This window comes from Saimiri boliviensis, chromosome 2 (genome assembly GCF_048565385.1).
Source record: "Saimiri boliviensis isolate mSaiBol1 chromosome 2, mSaiBol1.pri, whole genome shotgun sequence".
NCBI classification, from domain to species: Eukaryota; Metazoa; Chordata; class Mammalia; order Primates; family Cebidae; genus Saimiri; species Saimiri boliviensis.
In genome coordinates, this window is record NC_133450.1 from 9,206,104 (window position 1) to 9,227,925 (window position 21,822).

The window sequence follows — 21,822 nt, forward strand, 5'->3', positions numbered from 1 at the left end:
ATGTGCCAGGCAGTGCTGGGGGTAAGGGGAACGTGGCTCGGCCAGCTTGGCTCAGCTGTAAAACAGCAAAAAAATCACCTTACAGGAATCCATGTATGAAAAGCAAGACCCACAAGCAGGGATGGACAGGCTGGCACTCTTTGAAGCAGCTCACATCTCAAAACAGCCTAAATCAACCGTGATTCATCCAGAAAATGGAATGGAACATCCAGGCAGATGTTCCAAAATCCAGGAGACATGTAGATTGCAGCTGCTGACAGAGTGAGATCTCCAAGGGAGGGAAATAAGGGGAGAGCAGCAGGGAAAGAGGTAGATGCTGGGGACACTCAGAGCACAGATCCTCCTGGTTCCCCGGAAAAGCTCCAGGAGGTCACACAGGAGGCAGGTCCCCCGGCCACTCCAGGGAGGAGAACCAGGGGCCAGTGGCAGAGCCTGACTCTATTCCCTTCTGCAGGATTCTAATTTATAAGCATGTGTACTTTAAAAAATGACAAACGGCCGCTGGAGCAGGGCTGTGCTGCACCCCCTGCCCAGTCTGCAAGCCCAGGGCTGCCATGCTCCTTTATAGATCACTTTGGGGGAATACCACGTGCTGGGGATGTGGGGGGTTCTTTTTTAATTAGGCAGTATGCTGGGAATGGGCAAGTGAAGTAAGAAGAGAGCCCTTATATATATCTAGTCCAATCCTTTAGTGATTCTTCAGCCTTTATGTATGTCTAGTCCAAATCCCCTAGTGATTCTCAGCTTGCATGTTTCCAGGGATGGGGGCTCATTACCTCCCAAGGCAGCTCTAAGGGCTGGAAAGTTCTCCTTCACTGGCTTAAACCCGTCCCCCTGGAATCTATCTCCATTTGATTGTCCTTAGTTCTCTCCACTAGGATCACAGAAAACAAGCCTATCAAATATTTTTCTTTTCTTTTTTTTTTTTCTTTTTTTTTTTTTTTTTTTTGAGGCAGAGTCTTACTCTGTTGCCCAGGCTGGAATGCAGTGGCTCAATCTCAGCTGGTCACAAACTCCGCTTCCCAGGTTCAAGCGATTCTCCTGCCTCAGCCTCCAGAGTAGTTGGGACTACAGACATGTGCCACCATGCCTTGCTAATTTTTGTATTTTTAATAGAGACGGGGTTTCACTATGTTGGTCAGGCTGATCTCGAACTCCTGATTTTGTGATCCGCCCACCTCAGGCTCCCAAAGAGCTGGGATTACAGGTGTGAGCCACCGCACCTGGCCAGCCTATCAAATATTTTAAGGCAGTCTTTCTAACCCCCTCCCACCTCCTTGAACTTCACACCAGACTGAGCTTTCTCCCCTCTCCACTGGGCTGGCTGCTGGAACCAAACAGCCTGCCCCTACATTCTGGCCCTGGGTCTGTCTTCTGACTTCTACTCAGGCTGACTGTCCCTGTGGGGGAGGCATGGGCCCATCTCCACTCGCTGCACACTCCAAATATCTTCTCAACATGACTGGAGGGAGTCCGGAGACCAGCCTGTGCCACAGCTCCCCTGCATGACATAAGGAAGCCACCCCTTCTCTCTGCTGTGTCTGTATCAACCAATGGTGGTCCGAGTGGGACAGTGGCTTGAATGGCCTCCTAGTTCTTCCACTTCGGATCCACTGTGATTTGGTGCTTTGACCCTGTCTCCATCCTCCACGCATTAAGCAAAGGGTGCAATGTGTGACACTGGCTTTCAGCCCCCACCTTTGCCAGCAAGGCTCCCCTTCGCTTCCCTGGCAACTCCCATTTCTATGTACAGGCTTCCCAGAGCTTTGCTCTTAGCTGGCTCCATCTACAGGCTGCCTGACCAAGTTTCTCCTGATTACCGTGGTTCCCAGAAGGGCTAGGAACCTGCACCAGCTCTGTGCCAGGTGCCCCTACCAATGTTTTCTTCCCAAACCCTCATGGCAACACCTGGGGAGGTGTGGACCATCACAACTGAAATGTGAAGCTTAGAGAGGTTGACTTGCTCAAACTAGTGACATTTTAACCAGGGCTCCCGGAAGACTGGGAAAGTTTCCAGGACTGAAGGAGGTGAAGGTAAATGCTATTAAATCCGGCACCAGAGCAGGGAAGGACTGAGGTGCTTTCGAGATTTCCCCTCAAATCCTACCACAATCCATTCCTTAAATTAGGTCATCGCAGTGACACACCCAATGTTTCTTCCCTCTGTCACACACTCCCTTCACCCTCGTGTACCGTGGGGGCATCCCCAAATCCCAGCACCGAATCTCAGCCCTCACAACACTAGCTGTGTTTTAAGACGCCCTGGTCGGCCAGGCACGGTGGCTCACACCTGTAATCCCGGCACTTTTGGAGGCAGAGGCAGGTGGATCACCTGAGATCGGGAGTTTGAGACCAGCCGGACACAGAGAAACCCCGTCTCTACTAAAAATGCAAAATTAGCTGGTATGGTGGCGCATGCCTGTAATCCCAACTACTCAGGAGGCTGAGGCAGGAAAATCATTTGCGGTGAGCTGAGATCGCGCCACTGTACTCCAGCCTGGGCAACAAGAGCAAACTCCATTAAAAGAAAAAAACACACACACAAAAAAAACCTCCCTGGTCTCCAGGACTCTTGGAGGAGAGAGGCCGGTCGAAGGGGTAGGAAGGTACCAGAAAGGCAGCAAGTGAGTCCAAATGTTGAGAGTCTCATTGGTCATTTGGAAGAGACTGAGGATGCAGGCCGTGGCAGAACTCTGTGGATGGCGGTAGCCAAACAGGATGCCTTGTTCATGGAACACCTGCGGAGGCAAGGAAAAGAACACTGAGATCAGACCAGAGGGGGCACGAAGGTCTCCGGAGAAACATCTTCTTACAGGCTGTGCACCGCGTGCCTGCAACGCTTGATCACAAGCCCTTGACCCGCTAAGCTGTTCCCCTCACTCTCTCCTTCCCTTACAGTGGCTTCTAAAAATCCCAAGCCCTCCAAGAAGCCTCCAGCCAGCTGGAGGAGAGAATTCAAGGGCCAGGCTCCCTTTGGGAATCCAGCCTGCCTTTGCATCCCCTGCCAAACTTACCCTTGGCATGAATCTTGCCTAATAATCCGTTTTTGCACCCTCTGCCTGGGGCCTAGAGCCCGGTTTCTGGACGCCTTTTTGGTGAGCTGACATAGATGCTGTCTGTCTGAGCTGGCAACCCTGCAGGTCGGGGCTGGGGGGAAGAACTCTGCAGAAGATGCCCCCGGTGCCAGCGTATATTCAGCAAGGTGCTTCATAAAGGGCTTTTGATGATGAGGACCATGATGCTGATGCCTGGGCTGCAGGAAGAGGAGGCGGCTGCCCACAGCAGGGCCGCTCAAGCCGCCCCACCCCCATGCAGCCCACTTGGTGAGTCCCCCCTGAAAAACACCCCCACTGAGAAATCTGGACTGCTCAGGTGAAACACGGGCTATCGACCCGCCTGGAGTATTGTATTCCATCCACTAACAGTGGTAAGTGAGAAGACAATGAGGCCAGAGGGACAGCAGCCCAGGATACAATCATAAGTGAAGAAAAGTGGAATTTAAACTGTATTCCTGCCACGATGACAAGAGCTTAGGAATTTTAAGTTTACACCATGGTGCAGAGGTTGGGAGAAACATAGAAAAGTGAAGGGTTTAATTCGTTGAGGTAGCAAGATTACAGGAGACATTTTGTCCCGTTGGGTGTTGATTCAGACCAAGGGTTCTCAAGTCTGACACTATTGACACTTTGGGCCAGGTAATTGTTCGTTGTGGGGTCAACCTGGGCATCCTTTCCCAGCATCCATGGCCTCTATCTGCTAGACACCACTGGCTCACACTGTCGGCAGCTTACCCACCCAAGTTGTGACAACCAGAAACATCTCCAGATATTGCCAGATGTCCCCTGGGGACGAAAGTCATCTCCAGGTAAGGACCACTGATTTAGATAAATGACGCCATAACCTTTGAAAGGTAAATTATAAGGCCAGGCGCAGTGGCTCACACCTGCAATCCCAGCACTTTGGGAGGCCAAGGCAGGCCTATCATGGGGTTAGGGGTTCAAGACCAGCCTGAAAAACGTGGTGAAACCCTGTCTCTACTAAAAATACAAAATTAGCCCGGTGTGGTGGCATGAGCCTGTAATCTCAGCTACTCAGGAGGCTGAGATAGGAGAATTGCTTGAACCCAAGAGGCGGAGGTTGCAGTGAGCCAAGATGGCACCATTACACTCCAGCCTGAGCAAAAAAGAGCAAAACTCTGTTAAAAAAAAGAAAGAAAGGTAAATTATAAATGAGTAGGATAATTGAAGCAAATACTAATAATGATAATATTAGTAATCACAGCATAAATCAAGTCACAATAAATCGTAAAGTCTCTTCTTTGAATTTCTAAGGCTGTGAGAGGAAGTTAGAGGAACTTCAATCTAGCCACCCATCTCTCATTTGGGGGTGCCAATTTTTTAGTTTAAGAGAGGTTTGCTGTTTAAAAAAATGAAATATATAATACCAGAGTTTGTGCTATCTCTCTCTCTCTCTTTTTTTTTTTTTTTTTTGAAACAGGATCTTGATCTGAAGCCCAGGCTGGAGTGCAGCAGTGCAATCATGGCTTACTCAAACTCCTGGGCTCAAATGATCCTCCCACCTTAGTCACCTGAGTAGCTGAAACTACAGGAGTGCCACCATAGTCAGCTATTTTTTTTTTTTTTTTTTTTTTGAGACAGAATCTCTCTCTTTCGCCCAGGCTGGAGTGCAGTGGCGTGATCTCTGCTCACTGAAACCTCTGCCTTCCAGGTACAAGCGATTCTTCTGCCTCAGCCTCTCGAGTAGCTGGGATTACAGGTACACACCACCACACCCCGGCTAATTTTTTGTGTTACTAGTAGAGACAGGGTTTTACCCAGTTGCCCAGACTGGTCTCTAACTCCTGACCTAACGTGATCTTCAAAGGGCTGGGATTACAGGCGTGAGCCGAGCCAGGCCTAATCTTTAAAATTTTTTTTAGAGACAGGGTCTCGCTATGTTGCCCAGACTCATCTTGAACTCCTGGGCTCAAGTGATTCTCCCATCTTGGCCTCCTAAAGTGCTGGGATTAAAGGTGTGAGCCACTGTGCCCAGCCTTGTGCTATTTTGGGGGGTTCCAAGTCAAGCAGTCACATGGAGCAATGCAGAAGGTGAGGGGCTGCCAGAGTAATGAATCAAATCTGGACCCCTGGGGTGCCACGTGGCCTTGAGAAGAGTGAAGCATTTAAGTGAAGCCAAGGCCCTGGGCCACACCTCTCAGGGCCTCCGTGTAAAATGAGAGGGCTTGGCTAGCTGAATGATCGGGACATTCCCTTCCAGCAGTAGCTCCAAGTTTTAGAGAGCCCTTAGTTCAGTTCTGGGTTAAACTGGTCATCTAGGACGAGGGCACATAATGAAGTTGGTTCATGGTCCAATGAAGAAATACTGTGAATTAGGTTTGGGTCTTAGGTAATTAAAGCGATTTGTTCCAGTTTTTGGTTCACCATTCAATTCTGCTGATGTCCCCGGTTTATGGTGGACGGATTCCTATAATGGGCAGCAGGAATCTTGACTTGCAGATTTCCACCCCACCAAGGCTGATGACAAGGAGCAAACAGGCCAGTGGCCTTCAGCCTTTGATCTTTGTAGATGAGGATGGCGCGTGTTTGGCGGGATTCGGAAGGCCCTCTAGCAGAAATAACAGCTCCCACACTGGGTCCATCCTTCTACCTTTCAAGCTTCTTTCTCTGTTCCTTTTAAGTTGTTGTTTCATAATTATTAATTAAAGCACTGGCCACTGCTTACAACGTAGACTCCATCAATCATTATTCACTCTTTCATATGAATTAGGCTAGCAGATCCTATAAATCAAGAGACTTTTGTGACAAGGGGCCAGTGAGAGCAGAAACATTTCAGAGCACTGGGCATGTGGGGCAGTCGCCTGCAGGGAGGAGGCCAGGCAGGGCTGCAGGAGAGCACAGACCCCGTGACAGCCACAGCGGCAGTGGCGGAGTACCAGCTGGAGGAAAAGACCACTGAGGTTGTGACTATTTCCCTTGTCTCTGCGGGTCCCGGCATTCTGGCAGGCAAAACTGGGGGGGATGGATGTTGTCAAAAGCTGGTGAGGAACACAAGGGAAATCCATACACTGGACAACTTGACTTCATTTAGGAATCTGGCCCCGGACTTAGGGAGAATATTTTGCCACCAAAGCCAGGGCTGGGTCCAGATTAAAAGAACCTGCCTCCATCTGACCTGCTCTGCTGACCCCAGACAGAAATGGGAAAGCCAGTATTGGCCGTGCAAGAGGGGCAGGATTTAAAGCGGCCTTTCCAAAAAAAAAAAAAAAAAAAAAGGCAAATGGATAAAGAATAATAAAAGGAGTCCCTCTGTCCCAAGACAGTGATGTTGCAGCTTAAAATAAGAAGACTGGCGTGTCCCTGCCCTCCCCAGCCTGAACCTCTGTCTACTGAACCCCATTACTAGTTCTTAGTTGCACTCTGGCTCTGAGCTCCTGTGAGCACAGGAAAGGATGAACATTCTCTCCGTCTTCCCACTCTAGCCTTAGCAAAGTGCTTTGCAAAGAGCAGGACTTCATAGAACGCATGGTACATCGAAACGATAAACTAAATATTTGAAAACAATTTTGTATTCCAAACCCAGTTTGACCCCAAAGGAAAACTGCAATCATTTCCTCAACAATTTGTAGCTTGGCCTCATTTCTAAGCAGGTTCCTGCTTATTTGCACAGCAGAACTGATCTGTAGGACCCCACCTTGCATCCCTAGTTGCAGGCTGGGCAATTCAGACTGAAATGAAATCAAATCATATGCAGCCTGTTATTTAGAAGTGAGAACCTCCAGGAACTCGGACTGTAAGGGCACATCAGCAAGCTTTCCCTTTCAGTTCCTGCCTCAGGCTCAGCATCCCGGAAAGCCTGCTTGCATGACCAAGACTTGCATGCACCTGCTAACCGATGCCTGTAATTTCACCGTGACAGTTTCAAGCCTTCGGTTTTTCTAGCTATTAAACGGCAAACCATCTGGGGAAAATAACTGGGCATTTTTGGCCAGCTGTAAATAAGAGCAGATTTTGATAGCAGGGAAGGAGAAGAGGCAGAGTGGGACCAGGGGGCCTCAGGCATTATTAGCCTGAATTCTGCATTTCCTGCTCACTGAATCCTCACCGCCAGCTTGTGAGGAAGAACCTTTCACTGTCCCCATTTCACAGAAATGGAAACTGAGGCCAGGAGAGGTTAGGGCAGTTATTCAAGTTCTTAAAAGTAACAGAAGCAAAGCTGAAACCTAAATTCAGACAACAGATTCCATCCCCTGTCCTCTGTGCACTGCCCCTGGGGAGGGCTCTGTCAGGAGATAAAAACCCTTATCCCCTGGCCTGGACTGTGATTTTGGACTGTGACATACTTCTCTGAGCCTTAGCTTCTTCTTTGTTACAGTGCCGTTATGAACTAAATCTGGGAGGGAACTGTGTCCTCCGCAAAATTCATCTGTTCAGTTAAAGTCCTAACCCCCAGTACCTCAGATGCAACTGCATTCAGAGACAAAGTCTTTCAAGAGGCCATCAGGGTGGGCCCTAATCCAGTCTGCCTGGTGTCCCTGACAAGAAGGGGAAATTTTCAATTCACAGAGAGACACCAGGGATAAGCACCCACAGAGTGGTGACCCCGTGCAGGGGCAGCAAGAGTGGGCCATCTGTGAGCCAAGGAGAGAGGCTTCGGAGGAAACCACCCATCCACACCTTGATCTGGAACACCTTTCAGTCTCCAGAACTGCAAGAAAATAACTTTCTGTTGTTTAGATCACTTCTTGTTATGGCAGCCCTAGCAAACTAATACAAGCGGTGAGGTTATGCAAGCCAGTGCCTCCCGAACTTTCTTCTGCAGGTATCTGCAGGCCACCTGGGCATCTTACTGCAGCGTGGTGGCTGAGGCGAGAGTCTGCAGTTCTAATCAGCTCCCAGGGCCTGCTGATGCTGCAACTGCCTCTGGTTTCAAAGCCAGACTCCCACCCCAGCATCATGCTGTCACCTCCCTGCCCAGAACCCAGTTCCTACAGAAGAGGAAGTTCCCTCTATGTCAGAGGGACAAGGTGACAGGGAAAACCAGGACAGGGAATGATTAGAGGCCAGTGGGGAGTCTGGTGAGGTGTTTGCTGGCAGAGGGCAGTGGAAGAATGGGAGGGAAAAAGGGAAGGCCATGCACTGCTGCGGCAATTATTATTATTATTATTTTTATTTTGAGACAGAGTCTCACTCTGTTACCCAGGCTGGAGTGCAGTGGTGCGATCTCAGCTCACTGCAGCCTCCACCTCCTGGATTCAAGTGATTCTCGTGCCTCAGCCTCCCAAGTAGCTGGGACCACAGGCACGTGCCACCACACCCAGCTACATTTTTGTATTTTTAGTAGAGACGGGGTTTCATCCATGTTGGTCAGGCTGGTGTCAAACCCCTGACCTCAGGTGATCCACCTGCTTCAGCCTCTCAAAGTGCTGGGATTACATGCATGAGCCACCATGCCCAGCCTTGTAACCTGTGGCAATTGTAACCTGTCCTTTGCTGAGTACCTGCAGTGCACCAGGCCTTAGGCTGAACAATATGCCACGTCTCCTGCGGGACCATGCTAGGTTCCCACAGGAGAGAAATACTTAGGCTCTCAATTAAAAGAGCATAAAACAACACTGGCACACCACACACATGCAATTACTAGAACTTTAAATAGGCTTAATCAATAGCCAAGCATTGTTGGTACAAGGCAATTACAGGAAAATGCCAATTTACAACACTGGGTGTGATTTTTAAAAAAAAAAACCAATGTGTCCAATGTTCAGTCAAGCATAAGAATGCTTTTTGTACATGCAGCACAATATTTGCAGAAGACAATGGTAAGTCTCTACTGGCCAAACATGCAAGATGGATAAAAAGTAATGAAATAAACGATCGATGTCAGGGATGGAGGAACCAAAGGATATTAATAATTTAATGGACAATGGACAATAAAGTGAAAAAAAATGATACACAAAATGCTTTTTAAAAGTAAATAGTGCTGGGCACAGTGGGTCACACCTGAAATCTCAGCACTTTGGGAGGCTGAGGTGGGCAGATCACTTGAGGTCAGGAGTTCGAGACCGGCCTGGCCAACATGGTGAAACCCCGTCTCTACTAAAACTACAAAAACTAGTCAGACATGGTGGCAGGCGCCTGAGGTACCAGCTACTCTGGAGGCTGAAGTAGGAGAATCGCTTGAACTGGGAGGCAGAGGTTGTAGTGAGCTGAGATTGTGCCATTACACTCCAGCCTGGTCAACAAAGTGAGACTCCGTCTCAAAAAAAAAGGAAGTAAATAAGACTCAAGTCAGTGAGTATGAGGGAAGAAAAGTCCCATTGAATGACTAGCATTATAGACAGTATTGATCTACAGAAGAAGAAATTAAGAAAGTTGATATAACAGAGTAATTCCGTCAGATTTACATTTGTTCTAAAAATGCAGTCTTTAAGAAGTAGAAAACCTATCTTCAGTTTTAGGCATTGATTTCAAAAGCTGCCATGGGCAAGCTTGTGATAACAGTGTAACATGTTTGGTAAGTCTGCAGAAGGCAGAATAATGGCTCCCCAAAGATGCTCACATCCTAATTGCCAGAACCAGTGAATATGTTAGGTTACCAAGCGTCCCCAAACTATGGTCCCGCGGGCCACATGCGGCCCCCTGAGGCCATTTATCCGGCCCCCAGCCGCACTTCAGGAAGGGGCACCTCTTTCACTGGTGGTCAGTGAGAAGAGCACAGTATGTGGTGGCCCTCCAATGGTCTGAGGGACAGTGAACTGGCCCCCTGTGTAAAAAGTTTGGGGACGCCTGCTCTAATGTACCCAGGTCTAGTTTTGAACACAAGGAAGACTAAATATTGTGAGGCATGCACACAAGTTCTGCCTTCTGAAGCAAGAGAGAAACTGCCCTTTTCCATGAACAATCTATCAGCCAGGAACGCACCAAGGATTACAACTCTGATGATGCAGGGAGGTGGACACACCATCCCCTATTGATGGCTGAGGCCCAGACAGGGTAGTGAAGTGGCCCAGGCCACACAGCTGGCTGCTACACAAAAGGAGAGGCAGCTGAACAGAGCAGCCTGCAGAGGTCCAACCAACAGCTGAAGGAGCAGCCACCTGTCACTCCATAAAGAAGGAAGCTAGAAAGGGGAGCACAGGGTGGGCAGAGGAAAGCCTTCTTTAAACAGAAATCACGACAAGTGAAGGTTGCATCTGCTGAGGAGAATAAAGAGAAAGGGTCTGTGGATGGGACGTGGTGGAAGAGGTGGGGAGGGGTCAGGTTGGTGAAGATGGTGAATACCAGTCCAGGGAGCCAGGGTTTGAGTCTGTGGACAGGGCTTCTGAAGTCTCCTGCCAGCGTGCTCTACCCCTCAAGTGCTCTAGAGAGCCTAGGAGAGAATGGGAATAATGACAACCAGCATTATTGACTGTTCACCACGTGCCAGGCACTACACTTGGGTTATCTGATTTAATTCTCACAACCCCAACAGGCAGTCATTATTGTCATTCCCATTTTACAGATTTTTGCTGAAGTAGAGAGATTAGCTTGCTGGAGGCCCCTCCAAAAACCAGGTACTGGAACCCCTAGAGCCCACCAAAGGTAAGTTTTAACAATTGTACGAAGTCTCCTATTTTAAATACTCACGTAAAGTGTGTATTTCTTCTTTAATACACATGCATCTGTTTTATTTTTATTTTTATTTTTTGAGATGGAGTTTCACTCCTGTTACCCAGGCTGGAGTGCAATGGCATGATCTCAGCTCACCACAACCTCCGTCTCCTGGGTTCAAGCGATTCTCCTGCCTCAGTCTCCTGAGTAGCTGGCATTACAGGCATATACCACCATGTCCAGCTAACTTTTTACCTTTAGTAGAGACAGGGTTTCTCTCTGTTGGTGAGGCTGGTCTTGAACTTCCAACCTCAGGTGATCCACCCACCTCGGCCTCCCAAAGTGCTAGGATGACAGGTGTGAGCCACCGCACCTGACCACATCTCTTTTAATACTATTGAATGTCTTTCTTTGCCCCAAATCCTCAGGTGAAACTACCCTCCAGGTAGAGGCACTGTATTTTCTCTATGGCTTCATAAACCCTGGGCATGATGCCCAAAAACCCAATAGTGGATGCTGGAGCCCAAGGAAGATTTTGAAGCAAATAGTGGTTGCAAGGGGTGGTGTTGGCTTTCTGCCTCTAGCTAGTGCCATTTCACTAAAAGATATTATCATCCCCATAATGTACAAAAAACTGGACAGAGAGGACCTGTTCATCTTTCTCCCTTAGCCTCTGTTAGGGTTGTCCAGCCCTGACATTCAGGATCTCCATGCATTCAGATTCCCAGCAGGTTACCCAAAGGACCTACCAATACCACTCTGGCCCCTTCACTTCCTTCCTGGGGACATACTCTGAGCCCAACCCTGACCAAAATGTCCACAAAGATGTCTAAGCAGACTCCCATAACCCCTACCCACAGGAGGCTCCCCACCCCCCACCCATCACCACCTGTCCCGTCACCTCCCATCTCCGGGCCTTTGCTCACACTGCTCCTTCCGCCTGGAATGTTCTCCCCATCTCCACAATCCTGTCCACCCCTCAAAATCTGTCTTACAGATCACCCACTTCATGGAAACCTTCCCTGATCCCTTCCTCCCTGATATAATTTGGCTCTGCATCCCCACCCAAATCTCATCTTGAATTGTCATTCCCACAATCCCCACATGGTGGGAGGTTATTGGATCGTGGGGTTTGTGTCCCCCAAACTGTGAGTTCTCACAAGATCTGATGGTTCTTTAAGTGTCTGGCTGTTCCTCCTTTACATCACCCTCTCTCTCCGTCTCGCCTGCTGCTATGTAAGACATGCCACTTCCCTCATGATTGTAAGTTAACCTGAGGTCTCCCCAGCCATGAGAACCGTGAGTCAATTAAACCTCTTTTCTTTATAAACTACCCAGTCTCAGGCAGTTCTTTACAGCAGTGTGAGAATGGACTAACACACTCCCCCATGATGGAAGTGAACAGTCCCTTCTCTGAAACAGTCACACTGTCTTAAGATAGACCCCAACCTACTTTAGGAAAATTTCTTGTGCACATTTAAACATCTTCCTGACCAACACATGAGCCATGCAAGGACAGGATTTGTATGTAATTATTCTCTGAATCCCTTGCACATGGTAGGCAGTCAATGCAAATTTCATGAGGAGATAAATTCAAGAATCACACTGTATACCCACTAATCACAGCTGCTAATGCTCTGTGGATAGAACCAACTAGCAAAGTGCCCCAGGAAGAGAAGGTGATGACCCTGTGAGAGCAGAGGCAGGCGCTCTGCCCAGTGTCATTGGAGCTGGCCACACGTGTAGCTTGCGTATCAGTTGCCACATTCCTCAGCTCACCCCACCAAACAGCTGTGCCTCACTTACGGTTTTCCCCCCACCATCTTCCTGGAATCACTGGGCTTCACAGGCTTTGGGTTTGCCAGTTTCCCCCTCAACCTTCCATTGGTGATGTTGAGTTTATTTAGGAATTATTTTTCTGGGGCAAGTCATAAGTGCTTGGCCACCAGCCAAGTAGAAAGGGGCTCTCCTGCACTCTGTCATGTCTTCCCAATGAAACCCCCCACTGTGAAATAACACCCACTCTTCTTAGTCAAAAAGGAAGGAAATTTGACATCAACAAAGGGGTGCAACGTAATGCTGTTTCCTTTGCAAGGGAAGGAGGAAGTGCACCGGTTCTTGGAAGCACACAGCCAGACTCACCTGTGGCTTACTAAAGCAGGCAATAAGTCTCATGTATTTCAGGATACCTGCCTATGAGCTCCCAGGCCCATGAGTCCACTAAATGGCAGTGCTAAGGCCCATTCAACAACCTTCCCCATCTCCCCAGTGCAGAACTGGCCTGGGCTTCCTGCAAGTAACAGGGACAGGCAGAGCCCAGCCCTGGGTGCCTTTGCCCACAGCCTGCTTTCAAGCACCCATAGGAGACTCCTAAAAAAAAATAAACCTCCTACCCAGCCAATTGCTGCTGGCTTCATCTCTTCAGCTTGAATTTCAGTAATGACTTTGCTTCTGGATAAAACACAGATGTCGCAAGGAAGGGTTACAACTTAAACGATTTTGGGGCCACTTCCATTTCAAGGTGGGTGGGGGCAGTAGGAGGCTGTAATATCCCCCAAGGAAGTGTGGGAGGGGATCCTTGAAGAGAATGGGTCTGTACAGATCAGACTAGGTGAAGACAGCAGTCCCCCGTTGCAGAGCCCTGGTCACACCCTGGAAATGAACCATCTTAATAAATGGAGCACATACCTGGGGTATCTGGTCTATGCTAAACAGCCTGGGGAGCTTCAGGCTTAGCATCTTGGAGCTGGATTGGACAGGCCAGTGGGTGACAGCACCTCCCTGTTACCAGGCCTCACTCAAAGAGCTGTCATGGCCTGGGGGTGTCTCTGCCTAGTTGGTGCTGTGCTGCTTCCCTGAAAGAGGACAGCATGAAGAAATCAGTCAGTTTCAGCCTAACTCCAGCTGGAGCGGGACAGTCAGCTTGTTTAACTATTGAACATATGCTCGCTACATATACATGATGGCACAAGATCAAGCTTCCTTAAAAACAGCAAAACGATCAGACTGCAGAGTCATCCACTCCAAGAGTGCTGGACGGAGGTAATTAAATAATAATATGGGTGATTATCATGGCCTGAATGTTTGTGTCTCCCCAAAATTCATATGTCAAAACCTAATCTCTAATGTGGTGATAAGGAGCAGGGCTTTTGGGAAGTGACTAGGTCACAGAGACTCTGCCCTTATAAGTGGGATTGGGGCTCATATAAAAGAGGTCTGACGGAGCTTGTTCATTCCTTTCTCCATGTGAGGACACACAGAGGGAGACATCTCTGAGGAATGGGCCCTCACCAGACCGGGAATCTGCTGGCACCATGACCTTGGACCTCCCAGCCTCCAGAGCTATTACCAATACATTTCTGTCGTTTATAAATTCCCCAGTCTCAGGTATTTTGTGACAGCATGCCAGATGAACTAAGACAGTTATCATAAAATTGCAGAGCTAAGGCCAGATTTGGTGGCTCATGCCTGTAATTGCAGAAATTTGGGAGACTGAAGTGGGAGGATCAGTTGAGCTCCAGAGTTCAAGACCAGCCTGGGCAATATAGTGAGACCTTGTTTCTACAAAAAAAATTTAAAAATTGGCTGGACATGGTGTTGTAGTCCCAGCTACTCAAGGGTGGACTGAAGTGGGATCACTTGAGCTCAGGAAGTCAAGGCTGCACTTCAGCCTGGGCAACACGGCAAGACTCTGTCTCAAAAAAAAAAAAAAAAAAAAATGCAGAGCTGGAAAGGGCCTCAGAGGTCACCCAGTCTTGTCATGTTACACATGAAGGTGGGAAGGGTGGAGTAACTTTCCCAAGGCTGCACCACGGTGGGAGAGCTGGGCTGCTCACCCTCCACTCTACCAGAGGCTGCCCCTGGACAGAGAGTGGGATCTTAAGTCTGTATCCAGCCAGTGGGCAGAAGAGGACCAGGAGCTGGCCCAGATCATAGAAAGAGAAGCAACTCTTCCAGAAAGCTGACTGGTGCTTGGTTGCCTTGAGACATACAAAAGAACCAAGCCAAGCAAATAAATCCAAGGTACTCACTGGCATACTCTTTCCCTTCCCTTCCTCCCTTCCTCCCTCCCTCCCTCCTTCCTTCCCTCCCTCCCTCCCTCTCTCCCTTCCTTCCTCCCTCCCTCCCTTCTTCCCTTCCTTCCTTCCTTACTTTCTTCTTTCTTTCTTTCTTTCTTTCTTGTGGTATGATCTCGGCTCACTGCAACTTCCACCTCTCAGGTTCAAGAGATTCTCCCACCTCAGGCTCCCAAGTCGCTAGGGCTCTAGGTGCATACCATCATGACCAGCTAATTTTTGTAGTTTTTGGCAGAAATGAGGTTTCACCATGTTGGCCAGGCTGGTCTCTAAGTCCTGAGCTCAAGTGATCCACCCGCCTCCACCTTATGCAGGGATTACGGGCGTGAGCCACAGCACCCAGCCTCCACTCATAGTTCATAGAAATAAGTGTATTCAAAATCAACGAGAGGATCTTCACAACTACAGCCACTCTCGAGTCGCCTCAGTTTGCTTAAAAAATACTCTCACCACCAACACAGTTGTTTGAAGGCTGTACGTTTTAAAGTGGTGTTTAATGCTAATTGCTGAAAAGTGTGTCCCGAGTCACAGGTACTCCTTTGCTGTTATTATGCTGTCTGAAATTTGCTTTCAAATACACATAGATAGCACGATACGGAAATGTTAGTTTTAATACAGACCTCTGGTGGAGGGGGGGGTGGTTAGTTAGCATTTGAAAGACAAATCGTAAACTCACACACACATTCTGGAGAGTACAGCTTTGGGTCAGTTGGGGTTATTTTTAATCAACATCAGAGGGTTTGCTAATTAGCGGAGTGAATGCTGTTTCTTTGGAGGAATGAGTGGAATTAGAGATATATGAATTAGTGAGAAGGTAACCTCTCTCTTGTGTGACAGCTATGGTATACCCCAAAGAGGCTGCTCCTCTGAATGAACCCAGATGAGCCCTTTAGGAAAGAGTCAATGGTTTGAATACAACTAGAAGTTCAGCTGAAGCATGCCACAAGACAGCTTTTCACATCAGCCACATGTTAACTTTCAAGCAAGTTATGCCTAAGAGTTCCTAAAAGAATAGCTTGCTGTAGCCGGGCTGGTGGCTCATACTTGTAATCTCAGCACTTTGGGAGCCCAAGGCAGGTGGATCGCTCGAGTCAAAGAGTTCAAGACCAGTCTGGGCAACATGGGCAACATGGTGAAACCCTGTCTCTACCAAATATACAAAAATAAGCCAAGCATGGTGGCATGTGCCTGTGGTCCCAGCTACTCAGGAGGAAGAGTAGCTTGCTGGGGTGTGCTAGGTCATTGTATTGTTTCTCTGCCTACTTGTGGGTGCCTGTAATCCAAGCTACTTGGGAGGCTGAGACTGGAGAATCACTTGAACCTGGGAGGTTGCAGTAAGCCGAGATTGTGCCACTGCACTCCAACCTGGTGACAGAACGAGATTCCATCTCAAAAAAATAAAAATAAATAAAATTTTTATAAACAGATATTCACGGTGGAACTCAGCCTGAAGCTTTCATTGTGCTGTGCCACCTGGTGCTGAGATCGTGGGCACCCTTCTCGTTCTCAGGTAACTGCGGATACTAAACGAGCCTAGGACTGTATTTCAATCAACTTCAGACACTGCCTATCAGTTGGAAGTCATGCTGCTATTTTTGTGTACCACTAACACACACACACACACACACACACACACACATACACACACACACAAATGCTGCTAATTTTATCATGAAGCACCATGATGGGAAATGAATCCTGATTTCAGAGCTGTTAAAATGTCACAAAAAAAGTGTATGTTGTAATTAGTTGATGAAATACAGTCATTGTGAATGAGCAATTGGCTTAGGTCCATCGGCAATGATTACTCTCTTTGTACTCACTACTCTGCTCTTTTCCTTTTTCTTTTCTTTCTTTCTTTTTTTTTTTTTTTTTTTTTTTTGTAGAGATAGGTTTTCTTTTGAACTTCCGACCTCAGGTGATCCACCCACCTCAGCCTCCCAAAGTGCTGAGATTACAGGTGTGAGCCACCGTACCCAGCGAACTCACTTTTTACAGGGATCTTTAAAGGCTCTTTTACCACAAAACCAAGACTTGCACCTGGAAGACTGTATTCCTGTAAATAAACCTCAATCTGTTTTACATTTTTTTGCCTCTATTTCTTTCCCTCTCTCTGGATTGTGCCAGGTGCTTTCTGAAAGGATCCCAAATAAGCATTCGCTGGGAAAGGCCAGAGTTACGCCGTGTTCCCCAGGCGGCCTATGATCCTAATAAAGGAACACAGCGACCCTCAGTATGAAAAACTCTGGATAGAGCCACCTGTAATGCCACTTCCTTGGTCCCCAAAAATATATTGGAAAACAAAATACTTAATGCATAGTTGGGCAACTCATAGCAAAGGCAAAGAATTCTGTTTGGTAGGAAGTTTCTCCTTGCTTGCTTTACAATGGAAACATGAGACCCAGAAGCTCCTGAGAAGTCATCCAGTTTAGATCATCACTGTATGTCTGGATTCTGTTGAAGGCATTTCAGACAAGTGGTCATACATTTGACCCAAAGAAGCAAGGGTAACAGAGGGGTTTCAGGTTTTGTGAGAAGGCAGTGAGGAGATGTCGGGAGAAGGAAGCCAGCATCACCATTCTGCTCACCCTCAGAGTGGTCTGAACACCTCCTGTGTATGGCAGGAGGAGCTGGCTTCTTTAGCCAGTGCTGTGAGGTGCGGGGTCGAAGCATGGCTGGAGAAGAACAGAGTGAGAGGTGAAGGGGAGGTCCTGCCTTCAGGCAGACACTGGGTGGCTGAGCCATGCTTCTGATCCTCTCCCTCCCATGGGACTCCTGCCTAACCTCCTTTATGTGGACAGAAAACAGCACAGAGCCCAAGAGGTGACCCAGGCAGAGTCTTGATCCCATCACTGTACCAGAAGGCCCTGGCAGTCCTCACCACCACTAAGGACTGAATTGCACCCTGGGGGAGGATGGAGGGAGACAGAGCCCAGGAGCAGGGTTCCCAGCTGCTTGCAGACTTCTATCCTACCTTAAAACATGTGATCAAAATGAAAAACCTGTATACATCAAAGCATACTATCAAGAGAGTGAAAACACAGCCCATGGCATGGGAGATTTGCAAATCAGATGTCTATAAGATACTAATATCCAGAATGTATAAAGAATGTCCAGAACTTGGCCAGGCACGGTGGCTCACACCTATGATCCCAGCACTTTGGGAGGAAGAGGCAGGCCGATCACAAGGTCACGAGATTGAGACCAGCCTGGCCAACATGGTGAAACCCCATCTCTACTAAAAATACCCTATCTCTACTAAAAATACAAAATTAGCCAGGTGTGGTGGTGCGTGCCTGTAATCCCAGCTGCTCAGGAGGCTGAGGCAGGAGAATCGCTTGAACCCAGGAGGCAGAAGTTGCAGTTAGTCAAGATCGCACTACTGTACTCCAGCCTGGGCAACAAGAATGAAACTCCATGTCAAAAAAAAAAAAAAGAATTCCCAGAACTTGACAAAAAATTCCAAACAAGCCAATTCAAAAATCGGTGAATGGTTTGAACAGATACGTCTTCCAAAATATACAAACAGCCAATACAAAAGAAAAAAACAAAATCACCAATAGGCACATGAAAAGATTCTCAGCACCGCTAGTCATTAGGGAAGCGCAATTCTAAACCATAATGGGACAGCGCTTCCTAGCCATTAGGATGGCTACTATCAAAAAACAAAACAAACAAAAACACAGAAGGTAAGTACTGGCAGGGGTGTGGAGAAACGGAAACTCATGCATTTCTGGTGGGACTGTAAAACGGTGCAACAGCTATGGAAAATAGCACGCCAGTTTCTCAAAAAGTTAAACAGAACTACCATACAATCCAGCAATTTCACTTCTAGGCACATACGCAAAAGAAGTGAAAGGGGCTGAAACCAATTTTTTTTCTTGACAGGGTCTCACTTTGTCACCCAGGCTAGCGTGCTTCACCGCAGCCTTGACCTCCTGGGATTAAGTGATCCTCCCACCTCAGCCTCCCAAGTAGCTGGGGCCATAGATGGACACCACCACACTGTCTAATTTTTGTATTTTTTGTAGAGATGGGGTCTCCCTATATCGTCCAGCCTGGTCTCGAACTCCTGGGCTCAAGTGATCCTCCTACCTTGGCCTCCTAAAGTACTGGGATTACAGGCATGAGCCACCATGCACAGCCTGAAGCAGGTATTTCTAAACCAATTTTCCTTTTTTTTTTTTTTTTGAGATGGGAGTTTCGCTCTTGTTACCCAGGCTGGAGTGCAATGGTGCAATCTCGGCTCACCGCAACCTCCGCCTCCTGGGTTCAGGCAATTCTCCTGCCTCAGCCTCCTGAGTAGCTGGGATTACAGGCACGCGCCACCATGCCCAGCTAATTTTTTGTATTTTTAGTAGAGACGGGGTTTCACCATGTTGACCAGGATGGTCTCAATCTCTTGACCTCATGATCCACCCGCCTCGGCCTCCAAAGTGCTGGGATTACAGGCGTGAGCCACCGCACCCGGCCTCTAAATCAATTTTCATAGCAGCATCATTCATAACAACCAAAAGGTGGAAGCCCAGATACTCAGGTGAATCAGCAGGTGAATGGATAAACAAAATGTGGTATATCCATACAACGAAATATCACTCGGTCTGAAGAAACAATGAAAGGCCCCATGTGGTGGTTCATGCCTGTAATCTCAGCTACTCTGGAGGCTGAGGTGGGAGGACTGCTTGAGCCCCGGAGTTCAAGGCCACTGTGAGCTGTGATCACGTCATTGCACTCCAGCCTGAGCAACAGAGCAAGATCCTGTTTCAAAAAATAAAAAGGAATAGAATTCCAACACATGTTTCAACATGGTTGAGGCTTGAAAAAATTAAATGAAACAAGCCAGACAACACAAAGCGAGAAATATATGATCCATTAAGATGAGGTGCCTAGAACAGGTAAATTTATAGAGACATGTATGTAAAGACAGCCTGGCGGGGGGCCAGCAGGATGGGCAGGGGATGGGGAATTAGTGTTTAAGGGATATGTGGTTTCTATTTGGGAAGATGAGAAAGTTGTGGAGATAGGAGTTTCTCGTAGCCGCTCAATGCCAATGAATTATACATTTTTAAGTGCTTAGAATGACCAATTTTATGTTTTGTATATTTTACAACAATAAAAAAGTATCATAAAAAAGCATGTGCTTTTTGTAGTCTGCTTCATGATTTATAGTTGTTTTAATACAAAAATTTATTTTCTCCAAATCTTCCAGAAAAAAATACATATTATATACATCTTGTTGCTGCAAACCGCACCCCCTCGGCTATTTTGAGAAGCACGGACTAGCTCAACCCACCCTTTTTCCTTTTTTTTTTTTTTTTTTAGATGGAGTCTTGATCTCTTGCCAGACTGGAGTGCAGTGGTGCTATCTTGGCTCACTGCAACCTCCATCTTGTGGGTTCAAGGGATTCTTCTATCTTTATGCACCACCACGCCCGGCTAATTTTTGTATTTTTAGTAGAAACGGGGTTTCACCATGTTGGCCAGGGTGGTCTCGATCTCCTGACCTCATGATCTACCTGCCTTGGACTCCCAAAGTTCTGGAATTACAGGTGTGAGCCACCGTGCCTGGCCTCTTCTTCTCCTGAGAACCTCAGATAGGAAATGGCTTGTCTGAGGTCACACAGTGAGGACCTGGCAAAGTCAAAATTAAATAAGGACTCTAGGGAACATGTACATGGGCATAGACTCGAGTCAGAAGGACCAAGAAGCTCATCCAGCCTTGCCAATGCCTGAATTCACCACGGAGAGAAAAGGACCAATTCACAGGACAGGGAGCTGGAGGGCAGCTGAGGTCACCCATCAGCGGCGTGATACACGCCCAAACTTCAGCCTCCCTGCAGCGTGTGTCAAATACCCACCTCAGCAAGATTATAAACAACTCCCAAGTAGCTTGCCATTCATTAAAACCATGATTATGTCTGCTCACACAGTGCTTTCCAGACTGCAGGTCACAACCTCCGTGGATCGTGAAATCTATTCAGTGAGTCACGACTAACATTTAAAGATAGAATCATATAGAAAAGAATAGACAGAAAATACCACTGCATTGCAGAGTAAAGGTAAGTACTGTTTTGTGATATTTGTTCTATGTGCTACAGCTATCGGTTGCTATGTCATATATGACTGTATGCCAGCTACTGAGTTACAGCATTGAGCAATTTCCATTGCTGTCCCCAGAAGGAACCTAGAGAAGCCAATCTCCAGCTCGCACAGGATTTTAACTGCTTGAGAAAAAATATTTAGGACTAACTATGACATGAACCTCCAAATTCCTGTCCTCTGGATGGCAGAAATCAAGAGAACATATCCTCACATAGTCACAAGGTGAAGCTCTTAAGGACACAAAACAAGACAGAAATTTCATCTGGTATTGGTTTCAGGGACCCGCAGCAAAGTTTGTAACTGACCAGCCTGGCAGGCTGGCTTGAGAAGTGGGCTTATAGGGGTCCTAAAGCCACATGCTATCCTGTGATGCCCCTCTCTTCATCATAGAACACAGAGAGACATCCTTAGCACTAAGTACGGCAGATCTGCTACAGCCTAAGATTGGTCTCACAAATCCTTTTTTCTACTAATCAAACCCTTGCAGAGGAGATCAATAGTTTACCATTTTACACAGACAGAGAAATAGAGAGAGACCAGAAACTTGTCTGGTAAGAGTTTCTTACCCTTTTTGCTGGCATTCCAGGTTTCTGGGTTCCCTTTCTCTTCAACTTCCAGAAGAATGAAGCGGCTTACGATGGCCTGGCTCACTTGGGCTATAGCTGTGGGGTTCAAGCCATATCACAAGAGAAAATCACCCTTTACTGTTTTATGGAACCATAGGCAAGATTCTTAATTTGCAAACTGCTGCCCAACAGGTTGCATTAATATTTTCCATCCCAGCAAAATGCATATAACAAAACAGATATTAGTCACCTCATTCAGCACCCAATATCAGCCTGGAAAAGCTCAAACTTTTCCCCATTCGTCCCTGTTTTTGATCCACTCCAGGTGGGGAGGGAAGAGCTCCGAATGGTAATTCACAATGGGGTCTCTGGACAAGGTGAAGAGCAGATAGTCACCCTGAGACACAGGCCTGTTGAGCTTTCTTTTTTTTTTTTTTTTTTTTTTGAGACGGAGTTTCGCTCTTGTTACCC

General features: G+C 47.5%; 1 protein-coding gene across 6 annotated transcripts in view; it reads right to left on the reverse strand.

The window, feature by feature from the left end:
- Positions 1–21,822, reverse strand: part of PAQR5 (progestin and adipoQ receptor family member 5) — an 81,395-nt gene that overhangs the window by 23,070 nt on the left and 36,503 nt on the right. For 5 of the 6 annotated variants that reach the window (XM_039469246.2, XM_039469250.2, XM_039469248.2 and 2 more), the window contains exons 2-4: positions 21,352–21,447; positions 13,296–13,462; positions 2,611–2,738 (exon numbers count right to left, since the gene is read on the reverse strand). In XM_039469246.2, coding sequence (XP_039325180.1) covers positions 2,611–2,738; positions 13,296–13,346 — 179 coding nt within the window. In that variant the 5' untranslated portion in view covers positions 13,347–13,462; positions 21,352–21,447. The remainder of the gene's footprint in view (positions 1–2,610; positions 2,739–13,295; positions 13,463–21,351; positions 21,448–21,822) is intronic. The other variant, XM_039469251.2, reaches the window with a different exon arrangement.